The 18,533-nt window shown below is 32.2% G+C and overlaps 1 protein-coding gene across 4 annotated transcripts in view; it reads left to right on the top strand.

The window, feature by feature from the left end:
• Positions 1-18,533, top strand: part of LOC118192039 (leucine-rich melanocyte differentiation-associated protein-like) — a 188,810-nt gene that overhangs the window by 13,806 nt on the left and 156,471 nt on the right. For 2 of the 4 annotated variants that reach the window (XM_035362925.2, XM_035362924.2), the window contains exons 1-2: positions 13,747-14,040; positions 16,346-16,446. In XM_035362925.2, the coding sequence (XP_035218816.1) occupies positions 13,882-14,040; positions 16,346-16,446 (260 nt within the window). In that variant the 5' untranslated portion in view covers positions 13,747-13,881. Of the gene's footprint in view, positions 1-13,746; positions 14,041-16,345; positions 16,447-18,533 lie in introns of those variants that run through there. The other 2 variants (XM_035362922.2, XM_035362923.2) reach the window with 2 other exon arrangements.

Genomic DNA, 18,533 nt, shown 5'->3' with positions numbered 1-18,533 from the left:
TGTGAATTTTAGGTAAAGTATATTCAGCGAGATATTAAATGTCCTGTTATTTTCCATGTTTTTATTAAATATAAATTGTTTTTTCAAAGTGTTCAGATACTTATGTGAATTCATTCTGAGAACTTTTGGAATAAATTGTTATTTTTTTTTTTACCAAAAACATTTTGAATAACTTTTCTCAAAACAAGCAGACTTAGATAAAAAATAGATAATCAATATATTTAAAAGGCTTTAAAATAGATAATCAGTATAATCTGCTGGCCATTTAAAACGCAAGAATATGAAATTGCATCATGCGTGTACCACGATGGAACATGCAAATAATTGCGATTTCAACACACGTGTACATCATGGGTGACTGCAGTGTTCCTTACAATCTGTATATAAAAAGAAGAAAGACTGCCGTTTTGTGTAATGTAAATTTTTCTATCGTGAGATTTTTTTTTTTTTTTTTTTTTTTGTGTGTGTGTGTGTGTGCAGCTTCAGTATATTTCATAGAAAAACACGAGCATTAATCGAGCACGTTTTTGAGTTCGACCGAGTGCCAAATCGTTGACTACAGAGATTGCGAATTATCCTTCCGGGAAGTCGGTCATAGCTAAGCAACAGTCATGCGAATATGGAATGGGTGGATGCAGGAACGACTGGATGGACAGGAGCAATTGCAACCGCCTTGTCGAACCACTTCACGGGAAGACAGACATATTGTGTGCATGGTACTGATGGAGTGTTCTGCCGCATCCTCAACCATACATATCACAACGAATGTAGTCTGTAACATAATAATCGACACGAACAATTCGATGTCGTTTACAGTATAATAGTTTGTCCACTAGGTACCCACTGCTTCGCTTACCTTTAAATTTAAACTACAGGCGTAGTAGTACATTTTCATAGAGAAAAGTGTTTAGAACAATGAAATTCGTAGTTCTTTCCGATTAAAAATTAAAAATCCAGATTCCAATTAAAAGTAAATAAATAAAAATAATAAATAAATAAATAAATAAAATAAAATTGAAAAAAATCCTTTTTAATTAAATTTGTAGTTCTTTTTATTTTATGTATATTTTAAAAGCAGCACAAAACTTAATAGTCTTATATCCTTTCTAATTTTCCACGCGATATCTACGTAAATATCTACATCAGTATATAAGCAGCTTTATACTGAAACACGCACATGCCTTCACACTTAAAAAATACTTTTAATGTTTAATTTTTATTACTTTTTATCTTTGTCACGTATTACCAGAAATATATGCTTCTTTTTGCATTTATTCTCATCATTTTAAACAGGTTTAGAAGGTCATTTTAAAAGTAACAGCTAAAATCTTTCGTTTTTCTATTGAATGCCTGTGTATATATTAAAGTATCTTCTTTCTACTTTAGAATTAAATATGCGTGTATATTTCTATGCATTTTAATGTGAGATTATGCTTTTGATGAATGTGCGATCAGCGAAACTTACATTCTGCGTTCTGCGTACAAGTTAAATAAGATTTGAGAACCGATGTCAATAATCGGAAAATATGTTTCAATATTAATTAGCTTTCAAAGGTAAGAGAAATACAGTGATTGCTTCCGTTAACTGCATTTTGATGACCGTATTTTTTCAGGGTTGTTCCTGTTTTTCAGGAAATTTTATAGTTAATACTGCAAGGAAAATTGTTTTGCAGTTTTCAGACTTCATTCCGTAACTGTCATAAACCTGTAAAACAATTTTCCTGCATTATAAAGTAACTTTGATCGTACGTCTTTCTTTCTCGGGCTCCAATCAAAACTTGTTTGCGTCGCTGTTTTTTTGATAAATTTTTATACCAGATATTATGTATATATTTTTTCCATATGTCCTAGATTTATAATAATATCGCATCATGTAACGGTGGAAGAAATCGTTTAATATTTATAAAATTGTTTATTGTTGTTTTAAATTCAGAAATTTTTCTTCGGAAATTTTGTTTAAATAAAAATTTTTTTTCTCTTTCTAAATATGAAAATCTTCAGATCATGCATAGGCGAATTTAGTGTAATATATGCAAAATCTGTTTTAAATAATGCCAATATTTATCAAAAAATGGATCGAAGTTTAATAAAGTATTCCACGATTTTATTTTATTACTTTGCTTTAAGTCTAGGATTTTATTCCTAAAAAATTGAAATAAAAATGTTTAATTTGTGAAGTATTTAGAACAATCCAGTTAATCCTGTGTTCGCTGTTGAAAATATTTTTAATCTCTGTGAAAAATTTTAAAAAACTATTTTTTTACCCAAAAGAGCGTTAGCTCAGAAGAGCTATTAGTCTCGAAACGGGATTTTATGTTGAATCACTGTGCAAGGTTGCTTAATTTTTGCAATTGTTGCCAACAAATATTATCGCCTTGTATTATTTTAAAAGAATTTAAATAAAGGAGAATGTGCATCAATGTAGCTATGTTCCTCGCATTATGAAAGAACGACGATACCTAGAGCCACCAAATTTTCAATAACATAATCCTCCACCAAATACGGGTATATAGAAGCCTTAATTTTGAATTTTATTTATTATCTATTCCACATTTTGTAAAACTGTAATTGACTTTTGATTAATAAACTCAAGGATTTTAAAAGCAAGCAATGGCAACTGTGTACAGAAAAAAAATCTTTTATCTCCAGCGTGCGAGACTGTGTATTGGAAATTCTAAAGACATGCTGTTTTTAAATATTTTGAGATATTGCTGTTGAATTGAATTTTATGTGGTTTAAGTGCGAAGACCACCATTTCATAAATACAGGTAACCCACAAAACATTAAAAAAAACGCCCCTTTGGCCGTAATGTGAAGTCTGAAAGCGTTTAGTTTTTTTTTTAAATTTCGCTTTAAGATAATGTTTCTCCGTAGCATTTCATTGTAAAATAAGACATCTTATCTCTCAAGCTGTTACCTTGCAATGATTATCAGACAAAGGAAATTCTTACAATCATGCTTCCGGCAAAAATGAGGCAAATAACTCCCTTTCTTTTAAAGGTATTATGGGCTTTTCGTATTTCAACATGGTTAATAAATACCTATTAAGATTTCTCTAGTAATTTCTCCAAAAGTTATATAACGCTATTTTTGGAAACTCAGTCAGTCTATTCCCAGTGTAAAACCATTGTGTTTTCCTAAGGAGTATTTAATTATGATAAGTACCTAAGATAAAAATGCAAAGTAAACGAAAACATTGATAAGGGTTATGACAAAGCATGCAGGGATTATCGCCCTGGAAGAAAATTTCTTTAAGTAGAATTTTCTAAGTAAGCCAGCTCGTTTATGTTACACAATCCAATCCCGCTACACCGAACTTAAAGGCTTGCTGTATACGGTGATTCGTTATATCCGATCTGATAAGGGAAAAATGTATCATGTCACAAAAATGTAAAGATTGATTCATGAATTTATAAGGTTCCAACCTAGAATTAACAGGTATGTGTGCGGAACCTTGAGAACCTTGTAAGAGAATAATCCCTTTAGTTCAGGAGACAGACACGTAAACTTGAAAAGAATTAATTACCCTTTATTGCTCAATAAAGTTTCACAGATGGCTCTTTCTCAGGACGTGCGTAAAAGCCTCCACTTGGTTTTGAACTCAAGAATACTAAAAAATAAATCTCTGGCTGTCTCTCGAAGTCAATGGAAATTCGACTTTAAGTACTGCTCTTCCTTCATTTGCATTTAACCGCGATTTTGAAAACACATTCTGGTAGGAAATTGCAAGCTGAAATTAGGAGCGACAGGAAAGTGGCTGTAACTAAAAATAACTGTTAAAAACTTAGGATAATCCTTACAAATTATACAAGAAGAGTGATTTAGTATTTTACATATCCTGAAACATATAGTATTTTATTGTTATGGGCAATTGTTAAATTTTTTCCATTGTTTTTTTCCACCATACTTTAATAATTTAAATGAAAAATTACTTAGCTTAAAAAATCATGGTTTTGATCTATCTCTCCAATGAAACAGTTCCATCTAAAATACGCATTTACGCATGAATAAGCACAAACCTTGAATAGAAATTTAAGAACCGATTCAAGCTCTTTATATCAATGGTTCTTTGGCTTAATGAGTAACACAGTGCTATTTCTTAAGGTATGTTTATCGTTGTTCTGGTTTTTCAAGAAGTGAGTGTTACACCTGGCTCTTACAGCGGGGTTTTAGAACATAGAGAAAAGTGGGGGTGAAGATGAAAGAACAGTAAAGTGTTTTCCATTATTCTAAGAGATATAAACAAGATGAATTTCAGGATTAGTAGTGCTGCAGTTTGCAACTGCAGAAATTCTGGAAAAATGTTTGAAAAATATAAATAATTTTCAGTTAAAGATATCTGCAAATTTCGTTGTATCCGATTTTTAAACATTTGGAAGGTCGCTACAATCGTATAAAATAACATTACGGGAAACTGGATAGGTTTGGCATTAAATGATGTGTTCGCTTATAGCAGGGATTTGATTGTATACTGAAATTCTAGGAGACTGTTGTGTCTAATTGAATTATGTCTGTTATCCTGAATTAACATAATGTATTGTTAACATATTCATTATGTACTTTATTAAAAAAATATGTGATATGCATTGGTTAGATCATATATACCTTACTATTCTTATCTTCTATAAGGTGTTTATATACTATCCATTTCAAAATCAAATAATGTATGTTTAAGACTGACTCTTATTATTGTGCACATGAGAATAAAATTAAAAACTGAAAATAGTGATTCTTTGTTGCTTAAATTCAAAGTAATCAGAAAGTATATGTACAAGAAATAAATTTGTGATAACTGTGTGAACTGGATAATTTAGTCTTTGTTTCATGTTAGTTTTAAATTCAAAAAACGCTCTTAATCTGTTTCAAGAGAAAATGACGCTATCTCCTTTCTTTGAAAGAAATTATTTTGCGTAGGTATATTAGTTTAAATGCCATATAACGGGTTATTTAGCTTCATCGGTAGATGAAAAGAGTTGAAGAGACCCGAAAAGGTTAAAACTAAAGTCACTAACTAAAATCGGCAACTTTTCTTGAAGGCTTTTCAATGAAATTTAATTCACTAGCTGAAGGAAGAAAGTTCTGGATGGTTTTAGAAAAAGGTGAATTTAAAGAGTAGTCAAGAGATCATATATGCTAAAAATGTATGAAAAACATCAGAAATGAAGAGAGAAATACCTTGGATAAAAACAAACTCATCCGGAGCTGAACGTGAAATCTTCCGTGTGCTTTTTTATGGGGGGGGGATTGCTTTTGGTAAACTTTCTTAGATTGTGATTTCCTTTTTGGAGGGGAAAAAGACCATGCTATATTTCCTTTCAAATGCATTGAACCGTTTTATTTGATATTATCTTTAAACATGAGTTGTACCAATTCTTAAAAATGTTCAGGATTAATTGACTGCATATAGGTAAATTTGATGTAAGAAAGAATTAGTTTTTTACATGCAGTTATGTTTTTTGTTAAAAGAGTAATTAACTTCTGGCTTCCTTTCTTGTATTCTTTAACATTCAAAGGGTATTTGCAGCTAGCACGGCAAAATAACTGGGGAAAGTAATATCATATCTAGAAGGTTAGAAAAAGTTTTCATACGAAGCCCTGGTCGGTTTTATTGGCTGCCGTATCATTCGGTCCAGGTGTGAATTTTGGAGAGAGCTTGGATGTTTGTAAACATATGGTCTTTTTGCAGCTTGGGACACAACATGGGTCTTTGCAACACAACATGGGTTTGGTGGATGGGAAAGAGGGATGGGAGACCTTAGGATTCGTCTCCTGTGGGGCTTCTCCTTCTGAAAAGCAAGGAGCTTGGCAAACTCATAATATTGTCTACATGGAGTCCAAGGCCCTTGCCAACGACACATGCAGTTTTGAGCTCCTCACCCCGATAATGTTTGTAGACGTGTTCTGATGTTATTGCATATCAAGTCAGATAAGTCACCAATGGCAAAATTTTGATGTAAGAATTTCTATCATAATTTTTAGTAGTTTTTTATTCGTAAGCAGAACTGTTTAATTTGATGTTTAAATTAAATGAAAATTAATGAAAATTAACTGAATTAATAAAAATTAATGAATTAAATGTTGGGTATGCGGGAAAATACTGAAAGCATTTTCCGAAATCTTTGTAAAATTCCTTTAAAAATATTCCAAATGTGAATTAAGTATATACTTAACTATCCCAGCACAGGTAAATTTTAATTCCTATTAGAATAGAATGAAAACAAAATGTAAAAATACGAAGTTTCATGGAAAACATTGCTTGATTTATGGGTTTCGTTTAGACAACTGATGAAGCTATGCGAAATTTGGTGCAATAGAAGATGGTAGCAAATTATTGCTTCAAAAATGAGGACCAAGTATAAATAATCCACTGCATTCGGCTTGAAGTTTTCAAACTGTTCTATATCGTAGAAGCTGTATTTTAAAATTGTTTATGATAGGATAGCTCCGAATCTTACCTTCCCTGGCTTAGAATATCTACATACAGTCTTATTATTTATGTGGTATAGGCATGATAACACCTAAGCTTGAAGTTCCCGTAAACTAATCAGTGTGTTGATCCCGTAAACTAATCAGTGTAATTATGGCAGCCAAATTATTTAGTTAACCGGATATCTGCAATTTTCGCTGTATCCGATTTTTATGCATCTGGAATTTGCTACACTCGTATAAAGTAACATTAAGTGTTTAGGAAATTGGACATTATATGCCGAGTTCGGTGTAAAATAGACCATGATATCTTTCCTTTCAAACGCATTGAACCGTTTTATTTGATATTAACTTTACATGGTATTTTTTACCTTCTATCAAGCATGTCTTTATGGTGTAACAGTTAGCACACTCGGCGCGTATTCGAGAGGTCCAGGTTCGAGTCTCGCCGAGGGCATTGCATATTTTTCATTGCCCCTCCTTCAAAGAAGCTTAAGGTGGTGGAATATGATTCTTCACCGCCAGGATTAGGCGATTGGGTCGCCTTTTTAAAAGGAAGGAGTATATAAGGTAATTTCTCCCTTCTTTCTTCATGCCTTCGTGCTGTCGCGGTAACACACTCGGCACGTATTTTAGAGGTCCAGCTTCGAATCCCGGAGAGGACATTGCTTATTTCTTCAGTTTCCTGACACTGAAAAATTCTGAGATATTCTACAGTGGCGCCCGAACTAAAAGGTGGTGGATAATGATTCTTCACCACTAGAATTTGGCGATTGGGTACCCTAATCCGCAATCTCCATTAAAAAGGGGTAGTATATAAGGTATTTTTTCCTCCTTTCAAGCATACCTTTGTGGTGTAACAGTTAGCGCACTCGGCGCGTATTCGAGAAGTCCAGATTCGAGTCCCGGCGAGGGAATTCCACATTTTTCACATCTTATGCTTTCAGAAAGTCCTAATGACTCTACAACTTTAAGCATGAGTTGGACCGATTCTTAAAAATTAATTGATTGTAGCTAGGTAAATTTGATGTAAGATAGAAATATTTTTTTATATGCAACTGTATTTGTTGAGTTTTTTTATCTTGTAAGTCAGCTATTACTGGATGTCTGCGCGAATATTTTATGACTTCAGTGCATACTTAGTTGCTTAGATTACGGGGGATTTCTACGCCAAAAATGCAAAGAAGTAGCAGTTATTAGGATTAAAGCAGCTGTCCTAATAAATAAACTCGAAAATGTATTCTTTATTCCAAAGAACTAAAGCTCTTGGCTTGATCGAATATAAATTATTCTGAATCATTTTCAATTAATGTTATTGTAAATAACCAAAGATATTGTAGCCGATAAAACTTAAAAGAAATTCAAGAAACTAAGTGGCATATGTGAGAACTAATGTATGAAAAAAGCACTTGAACCTGGATGAGAATCCACCATATTCATATGATTTAGCTCCAATAGATTATCATTATTTACGCTCCAATATTGATAGTGAAAACTTCTGTTATCATAAATTGATATAACAGTATCTAAATCAGTTATTCAAAAGACTGTGAATGTCATTTGCTTTTCGCAGCTGATGCTGGCAAAAAGCTGTAGATATCGTAGGAACTTACTTATTGCTAAATTAATTCTAAAAAAAAAATCCGGTGTGGACATCACGTGACTTCCTTATACTGCCTATTAAATTATACATATTTTTTTTTTTTTTTTGCTGCACTTCATTTAAACTTATTTCCTCGAATTATCCTTAGTTAAGTAATCGATCCCTCAATTCAAGTTGAAAATGACATCAAAAACTGCAAATTTTGAAATTTTGAAATTTAAATATCCCGATCAACTTTTACCTTACGGAATTCAAATTTCGTGTAATTTTATTTTCTCATAACGAATATAAAACTTCCCCAAATATAAGTATAGGAACCGGGAGATAACATTAAAAGTTAGATTTCATTATTAGTCCAAAACAATTTTTTTTTTTTTAAAAATCCGTCATCCGCAAAACATGAATATTTTCGTCATTTAAAACATTTCTGCAATTGGAGTATGTGACTACGACCAACGATTGCGAAAATAAACACCAGGTAATGACTTTTAAGCCGGGTAACGAGGTAGGTATACACACACACATACACACGTTTGGTACCACCGATTGCAATAAATAAAGAGAGGTGCACAAATAGTTGTTATAGAAGTCCCACACACAAAATTTCAACGTTCTACGGTTAATCGTTTTTGAGTTATGCACACATACGTCATGAAAGGAATCCCATCTAAATCCATTTTAAATCTATTTTGCAAGCCGTTTTGGAAAAAAGTCTTTTATTCTGTCCTTACATACGCAAAAAAAAAAAAAAAAAAAAAAAAAAAAAAAAAAAAAAACATCCAAATGGGTTCGGGAACGGTCAAAATGAATATTTTCTTTGAAATGTGATACCCACATTTTTTGCGATTCCAGTACTTCCTTTAGTTCTTACAAGGAAGTAAAAATATTTTAAAATATGGTTTCATTGTTATTTTGTCTCTCCATTCAATCAGTAGCAATAGCGCATTTAAAATTACTTTTGTTAGGTGAAATACTTATTAAAGTTTCCATTGGTTTAAAACTTGATTATATTGTTTCACTTTCATTTTTGTTAAGAACATTTCGCTTATCTTCCAGGAAATGAAAGATCTGTTTCCTATTGTGACTGATTCACGTAAAGTACATTGGGCTTCCCGGAAATGTGACTCGTATTTCCAATGAATCATCGTTATATTCTAGATGTACTTTCCATTTATTTTTCATATGTGCGCAAATTATTTTGTGAAGTTAGACCAACAGTTCCCTAACATTTTCTCATTTGCCAACCCTTTGTAAAGCTTTGTAGTATAGAATACCATTCATCCACCCTTTCAGAACTATGATCTGCTTTTTCATCCCATTATAGTATTTCCAGAATATGTCACATTATTGTCCGTGGTTACTATTATTTTGCATTGACCAGTTATTCATGATTTAGATTTTTACTTTAACTTCTGCTTTTCAGTTTTCTCACCAGAAATGTAAATCAGTTAGAGAGTAGTATTTAAATCGAGGGTTTTGGGTTTGTAAGACAAAGCTTGTTTCTGCTTCTCGAGGCCACATTATTAGGTTTAGCCAGCTCTTATAAAATTGCAATTCTTCGGCTTTGTGTTGTTGCTTCCGACATTTAATTGTTACGCCGTTGAAAAGTTCTGAGCCAGTTTAAGGTAAATGTCACAGCTTTCGACAACAGGCTTATTTTAAATTCTGAAATTGACTGTTACTTTAAGTTACATCGCCACGAGTAGTGGTTGATTTTGTCAAGCACGAAAAGTGCGTTTTATGTGCAAGTTCTGATTTAAGTAAAAAATGTTGTTTTAACCTTCTCAAGTGTCTTCAGACAGCAATAATTCACTCCAAATGGGTTAGGAGTTCGATACTAGTTTATGGTACCAAAATAAGTCAAACTCTAAATGTGTATTATTTTAATATAAAATCAGTGAACTGAAATCATTGAACTTTGAATTTTATTCAAAGTCAGAAAAATGTGATGAAAGAAAGGCTGATTATTAAGTTATTTATTTCAAATAAATATTGGTTCACGTAAAAAGTCTCCACGCTTTTTGCCCCTGGATGGAGTTGATGCCGATATATCCGGCGACACTCATCCGATTGTCTCAAACGAACATATGCTTAAAAGGTGACACTCAGCTTCCATTGTTTGTGAAGATAGGTTTTTAATTCGTTGCTCGTGTAAAAAGTTATATGAATTTGAAAATGAGTGAAATATCTGAAGAAATACGCTATGTGATGCTTTTTTACTATAAAAAAGATAAAAACGCTGCAAAAGCATGCCGAAAAATTTGTGAAGTGTACTTTGAGAATGCTGTGAGTAAACAAAGGAGCCAGGAGTGGTTTGCTCGATTCCGTTCCGGAAATTTCAATATCAAAAATGCACCTCGCTCTGGTCCACTGAAAAAGTTGATGAAATTTTGCAACTGGTGGAGCAAGACCGGCACGCAAGCTGTCAGGAAATAGCGGAGGCACTAAATATCAACCATCCGACAGTTTGGAATCATTTGAAAAGAGCAAGCTGCAAAAAGAAGCTCGATGTTTGGGTGCCACATGAATTAACGCAAAGAAATTTGATTGAACGAATTACCAACAGTGAAATGCTGCTGAAACGCAACGAAATCCAACCATTTTTGAAGCGAATCATCATTACAGACGATGAAAAATGAGTGAAATAACGAGAATATCAAACGCAAGCTATCATGGTCAAAGACCAGTGACCCTCCACAAACGACTTCGAAGCCTGGATTGTCGCCAAATAAGGTTATGTTGAGTGTTTGGTGAGATTGGATAGGAATTGTCCATTATGAGCTGCTGCAACCTGGCGAAACCATCAATTTGGCTCTGTTCTGTGCACAACTCGACTGTCTGAACGAAGCACTCCAGAAAGAGCGACCAGAATTGGCCAACAGAAAGGGGGTTGTGTTCCATCCTACAATGCGCGGCCACACACATCTTTGATGACTTGGAGCAAATTTACGGAGTTTGGATGGGAAGTTTTGATGCAGCCGCTGTATAGCCCGGATCTTGCTCTATCTGACTACCATTTGTTTCGATCTCTGCAAAACTCTCTTGATGGTAAAAAATTGACCGACCCAAGCACCGCTGAAAATCACTTGACCAAGTTTTTCGACGATAAACCACAGGAGTTCTATACCGATGGAATCATGAAGTTACTTGAAAAATGGCTAAAAGGCCATAGATAATAATGGTTAATTTGTATTTGATTAAAACTGATTTTCAATAAAGAAAATTTTTGTTCAAATATGTACCAAAAAGGCGCGGAGACTCTCCAAGCGTGCATTGAGCGGCATCAAATTTTCAGCAATCGTGTTGTTTTTAGGATACATGTAATCTTTTTTTACCTAATTAAAATAATATAAGATATTATTTTTATTGATGTAAAATAAAGAGTAGCAATAAAATATAAGCGATTTAGAAGATTATCAGATGTTTGGATGTATAATATCGTCTGCTTATAAAAAAAATCGGCTTGACGAAAAGTATCGCCATGGAAGGGCAAAATATTACGGGCAAACTGTATGTTGTACATATTCTTTTGAATTATATTTAATACATTTTTAAAATTGTTTTTATACTTCATTAGTTTTTTATATTATGTAAGTCAAAGAACACAATCAACTACGCGTAAATTAAGAACATTTTAGAGAGGCTTAATTTAGCTTACAGAAAGGAGAACAAGCGATTCGAAGTACTGAAGTTTCGGGTAGCAGTAATCAGGATGATTCAAGACTTTCTTTTCTGTGGGTTAGTGTATTTTAGAGATAGAACGTATTCTAAAATTTTTAGATTCCAAAACTAAAACCTTAAATTTTTACATATCTTTTGAATCTGTAATTTTTGGAATCCTTCATATAAAAATTATAATGAATATCCTCATATTTCAGATCCTTAAAGACATAATAAAAAGAAAGTTTCCTTAGAAAGTCTCCAAGGAAAGCATGTCTGTTCGTCGCAGACAGTCCTTGCTTATTTTTCTGACTATTTACATAACTAAATAAATAAAGCTGTCTGGGTAAATAATATCGAAGCACGTGGGAAATTCTTGTAAGCCAGGAATATTAAATATGTGACTCAAAGATTTCAACACATATTGTCTTTGTTATATCCAGAGAAATTTTTTAATGTTTTACCTATCTAGTTGAAAAATATCAATAAATGATTTTATAGGAATATTTTGAATAGAAATATCTGAAGTCTTACTGAAAAGATATTTCTTCATTTTTTAATGAAATTATGGATAAGTTTGAAGCAGAATTGATTAAAATTTTCCTAATTTATATTATACAGTGAATCACAGTAAATTACAGTTTTTCAATGAAAATTAGATGTTGTAAATAAGGTTATGTTAATTCCTTTTAGTAATAATATAGCAAAGTAGTAATTCGGTTTCTATACAATTAAACCCCACTACAGAGAGCCCTGTTTATGACGAATCCCCGGATAAAAGGTACGAATTTATTTTATACGGTTGTAGTAAACTTCCAAATGTATAAAACTGGAACTTTTTGGACATCTTAGGCTGAAAATTTTGTATTTTAAACCTTTTTTCAGAATTTCTGCAATTTTCAATTGAAAAATTGCTAATCCTTAAATTCATCTTGTTTAGATTCTTTGATTCCATTCAAGTTCGTTGACTGAGCTGTCAGACAGCACTTTATTAAAGGCTGAAACTTATTCATAATTGTAAATGTGTATTATAGTTGGAAATGTGTAACTGGAGTGAGAGGATTTAAACCATGACTTTAATGCTAAGTAAACTTTTGTGTAAAATTATTGACGTACGGTGAAACGTAATACTACGAATAAGAAATTTAGTGATTGTACGTAATAATAACTGTAACTAACTTTTATTATGTTTTTTAAAATTAAATTTACTATTAATATCTTTTGGGAGCTTTGTCAGTACTAATCACTCTTTCTGTACGATTCATCAATAAATTTTTACACAATTTTGTGTTATGGTCTATTTTTACTCATCAAATCGTATATAGCGGATCAAAGTTTAGATACCTTGAAGTTCGTTATAGCGGGATTCGATTGTGTATCTGTTTTAACAAAAAAATATTTCCTATGATTGCTACTATGAAATTTCATTCATAGAAAAATACTTGAACTTTCTACGTCATCAATTAATTTTAAAATTACTATTTTACTTTCTTACACAAACAAAGCAAACTGATTATCTGTTCTAAAGGACAAGTCCTATTTAATGTTGTTTCTGTTGCTATGAAAACATGTCATCGTAAAACTCTGTTACGGTAAAATTTGCTTAACGTTCGGTGTATTTGAAGAAATCTTTCTGAAACCGTTTAATCGTTCGTTTTCATCTGTAATTTTAAAAATAAGAAAATGAATTGCATAATTTTTTAGTTTCGCATTTTTCTGCATTCACTGCTAAAAAACTGTAATATTGTTATTGCATTTAATGAAGGATAAATTTTCTTCTTATCTTCTGTATTCGACATATTTCATTAATATACAGCAACAAATAAACTTCTCCTCTTTCAAATTTTATGCATTTCAAGGGAGCAATACAAGAGAAGAACGTTAAAAAAAAAAAAAAAAAAAAAAAAAAAAAAAAAAAAGACTACCTAGAAGCATCTCATTTGAAACCTGTTTGCCACATGCTCGAATTTCTGTTATATAACCCTCGAGGACGAAAGCAAAAAAGAAACAAGAGAGAAAAACGAGAAGAATAAATAAAAAGGCGGAATATATTATTGTTAAAAATCCTTTGACAACTACGCCAGAATACAAATAGTCCGCTAAACAAAACTTGGCGCAGGTGGATTCCGTGTTTGACTTTTAGAATGTTTACATTTACGGTGGAAGTATTCTATGCATTAGTTTAAGTCAGAATGTCTGATTGCGTTAGTGGGGACTTCAGTGGATCTGAAGATTCAAATAGTGTTAAAAGTTTGACATCTAGTGTGACAGACCTGCTAACTGATAAGAAGTATTCTCATGTTTGTGTTATGACATACTGGGCGAAGAAGAATGTTGTGCTTGGTGTAGACGTAAGTATTGAAACCCATTCATTTGTTTTTTTTGTTTAATTATGGTGAAGAGCGCGTGAGAGTTATGCTTTTTGGAGGATTTTTATAAAGAAATCTTTTATTCACATGACAAGTAGGAAAAGCCATGAAAAGACCCATCTAACCTCATTCATACTGTATAGTGACTCATTTTTCCAGGTCTTTCGTCGAAGTAGAGTTTATTCTTCCATTATTTACAGTGTGTATTTTTATTATGAATATTGATTTAACTTATATAACCAAATGAACTTATTCGCCAGATTAAACAGCTTGAAAATACAGGTACGGTGAAAGCTCGGTTCACGAATTTAATTTGTTCCGATAGGCTATTCCTCAACCGAAATGTTCGTAAACCGGAATAGTTCTTTCCCCGTAGGAATTAATGTAAAATGGATTAATTCTTTTCTGTACCACAGATGACTTTTTAGTTTAAACTTTACAATAGTACTTTGTGCACCAATTCAGCACCAATGAAAATCGTTAACTATAAAACCAAAAAGATAAACACAATATTAAACAGGTAAAATATTTGAAAGCTTAATTTTACTGTATCTGTACAAAAGAGAGTGGACGGCGTAAGTGAAAAGTGATGACGTAGATGTTATTGTTTGGATGGCATAATTTCCATTCCATAAAAAAAATCAAGTAGTTGTGTTTACGAGGCATCTTTTTTTTAACCTTATGTTTGTATGTAAGTTCAGCTCAGCTCTGCTTGAGACTCACTTAGCATGTGTTTTACTCAAAATTTGCCTATTATGATTTGTTCTTATATTTTAAAATGTTTCTGAAATGGACGCGACATTGTCTTTGAAAATGCTTGACTGTACCTTGCCACAGCTTTTATCAGGATGAAATGTTTACTTGAAAAACTTTGCATCTTATACCATTTTGCACAAATTTCGCTGATCAGAGGACTAGCGTCATTTTTCTTTCTTCATGAAAGGGAGATTCCTTCCAAAATCACGCTTTGTTGTTGCTTCAAAAGTTGCTGTAGTTCTTTCATCTTGAGTTCGTTTTATGATCTCTAATAACTTCTCTGCGTCTTCACTGTTAACTTCTGAGCCCCTATTTTTGCTCAAAAAACTAATATTAACTTAACAAAAAACATCCTGCCTGCATTCCAAGGTGGCCATAATTCCTCCAGGCAGAATTCGTGACAGAAATCCCTGAGTATTAATTATTGCCATAAGTTATCTCAAAACTCCATAGAACTCATATGTTACCAACTTGAGTGTTCATAACTCGACACGCCCTTCGTCATCCGAGGCGTCTTGTGTTCATATAATTAGTTCGTGAACCAAATTATTCTTGATTGTGAGGTTCCAATAGCATAGTACATGTTATTCGTCTGTGCAAATTTTTTAACCGCTTTTGGATTAACTGCAATATTGAATTAATCGTGGACATCGTCCCTTGCAATACTTCTCCTATCCGTAAATAACGGAACGGAGGGGATTTGCATGTTTAAAACTTAGTCCAAAATCGCAATGGGCATACCATAAGCGTTTCTTGTATTGATATTTCTGAACAAAAGTTTAATATTTTTACATATAAAGCTTCACTCAAGCAGTTGGCACTGTCGTGTGTGTACTCATTTTTAAAATTAGATCTGCTTTTTTAGAACTATATGAACAATCACCGTTCTTCAGGAATGTGTTGGTATCTCAGAAACTTCAAGTAGCGAATTAATGTTATTTCAGTGTATGGACTTGGAAAATAATTGTTTTAAAGTTAACTCTTGCTGTCTGTGATGGAAATTATACATTTTTATGCCTTTTTCTAAGATTCCAACTTTTTACTCTGTACGCCAATGTCTCAAACAAAATTTTTTATAAATTATGTTTCGGCTGAAAGTAATTTAAGCCAATCTAACCCGGAAACAGTGTAAGTCGGAATTGAGAAAGACAGCCAAAATAATCTCTGGCATAGTGCAATAGCACAAATGCAAAGTTCAGTTACAAAACATTGCATGCTGATACAGGATTTCTGTCTTTGTAATCTTAAACAGAATTTCTGAATGCATTAGAATAGCTAAAAATATTTTCTGTGGCGATTATATTATTGTTTAGTCTAACGTGGAAAGAAAAGTATAGCTTATTTACGGCATGTGTCCAAATGTTTTCAACTTTACTGTTCTAATTGTTGAGCCAATGCACAGAAGGTTTACACAAATATTAACAAATTATTAGATGTCTCATTATAGCTCATTAAATACTTCTTATATAATATGTATATTGTATTAATGCAATTCCTAACCAGTATTTATATATTTATTCATTTGTTTTAGCTTTCCTATATTGGCCAAGACTGTTTTGCCATTCCTAGCATTTTAGGAAAAATCTATGGTAGTCAAACAAGACGTTTAGATTTGAGTTTTAATAATATCAGGTAAGAGAAATTTTCTTCCTTCAAACATATTGTAAAATTGCATTAAATTCATTCATATATTAAACTCTTTGTTAACTTAAATTATCCTTTATCAAATTGTTAACCGAAACTATTTTAATGCATTTCTAAAACAGATTTCTATACAGATAATCGATGACGAAGATACGTATTTAGCGGACTGCGTTGTACAGTATGGATAAAAATCAGGATTAGAATAGAAAATTTATTGTATAAAACAAAAATATAATATTTAAAATAAACCCGAAAGGATTTCTAATTACAATTACGATAAATATAAAACTTTCATTTTTTAATGCTACCATATCTTGATATTAAGTCCATTAGTGTAAAGTCCATTAGTACACCATATTCCCAAAAGTCCTTACCAGGCCTTTATTTTCGCAACCGTTGCCTGTAGACATACGCTTCCTGTTACAGAAATGTTTTAAATGGCTCATGTATTCATGTTTTGGCATTTTTAAATTTAAAGAAGTATGTTTTGTAAAAAAATTATGAAATCCAGCTTTGTATACATTCTTCCGGTTCCTATACATATATTTAAGAAACTTTTGTACTCGATATAAAAAAATAAAACGCAAAACGTTGACAGGAGTATTTAATTTCAAAAGTTTACAGAGATATTTAATTCACAGTGATATAATTGAAAATAACGGTTTTTACCGTCATTTTCAATTTTTTAGGGGTCGGTTAATAAATAAATTAGGATAATCCCAGATTGGTTTTTTAGCCCTTAAATGCCATTCTGTAATATGTTTTTTCGTGATTTCTTAGTGTCTTTAATTTTTAATATTGTTGCGTTATATGTCCTCGGTATGTTGAAAGAATTTTCACACGTGTAAGTTTTCATCGTGTAAAAATGCGTTATTTATATTCTCGTAAAATTTGGAATCACCACGTAAAATTTAGAATCACAATGTGCTAATGGTAAAAAATTCATTAAAATGAAAATATTTTAAAATTCTAATTTAATTCAAATAATGTTAGTTGGCTACGTGGTATGTGTCTACATGGCAGTACTAAAGCATGCCAGTGTTTTCTAGAATACGAATTCTATAAGATTTTTTAGAATAAGATTTCCGTTTTGAAAAAAAATATATTGAGCAATATTTTTCTCAGTAATCTGCATAGAATTGTTCATAACGTAATCTCTTAGTATCAGGAACCTTTTTCTAAACTAGTATTTAATTTTCAGTTAGGCACTTGTCGTGTTGGTTCTTTACATTGCTGTCATCCGTGGTTGTAAATTAATAATGGAACTTTCTTCACACATTATTTTATTTATATATAAGAGGTAATTAATTAGGTTACAAGATATTTACATATGATTAACATTAGTTAAAGTCAGTTGGTGAAGTACACGCCTGCATACTATCGTGTAGTTCTATCAAAACATACGGTGAGTGCACGCCTGCGATAATCGTGTAGCTACCTCCCCGGCTTTGTCCAAACCCTAACCAAAGAACGTATTCCAATACATATTTTTTGCCCTAACTCACTCCTCTCCTGCGGCAATCAGTCGCCAGAGGGAGTTGTACAAGCTTTTTCCCTCGAATAGGGATTTATCAGACATTACAGCACTAATGCAAACATTACGCTCTTCAGTTTATAAACGGCCCCTAAATGCGATCTCCGACTCTAATATCAAATAGCTCGGTCCTTTTTTTTTTTTTTTTTAAGGGATCCACAGGTTTTGTGTTTTATTTTGTATAAGTACAAAAGTTTATTAAATATAAGTATAGGGACCGAAGGAACGTATAAAAATCCAGATTCCGTATTTTTTACAAAACTGATTTCTTTAAATTTTAAAATGCTAAATACTTACGGTATATAATAATATTTGCGTCAATTATTAATTGACGCAAATAAAAACTGAATGCTTCAATTCCGTTTTTGTAATTGGAAGTATTATGTGTACGACTAGCGGTTGCAAAAATGAAGGCCGAGTAAAGACTTTTGTGCAAGATGTATAAAAAGTTAAGTCTGCAGCTTCACTTAGTTAAGGCAGTTACTTATTACTTCTGTTACTAGATTATTTCTAAAGCAACATATTATATGGTTATGTATCA

The sequence above is a fragment of the Stegodyphus dumicola genome, chromosome 7 (assembly GCF_044657685.1).
Source record: "Stegodyphus dumicola isolate Sdum_Otavi_A_Nest chromosome 7, ASM4465768v1".
Lineage (NCBI taxonomy): Eukaryota > Metazoa > Arthropoda > Arachnida > Araneae > Eresidae > Stegodyphus > Stegodyphus dumicola.
Note: the sequence above shows the minus strand (reverse complement) of the source record. Positions and strands in the feature narration are given on the sequence as shown.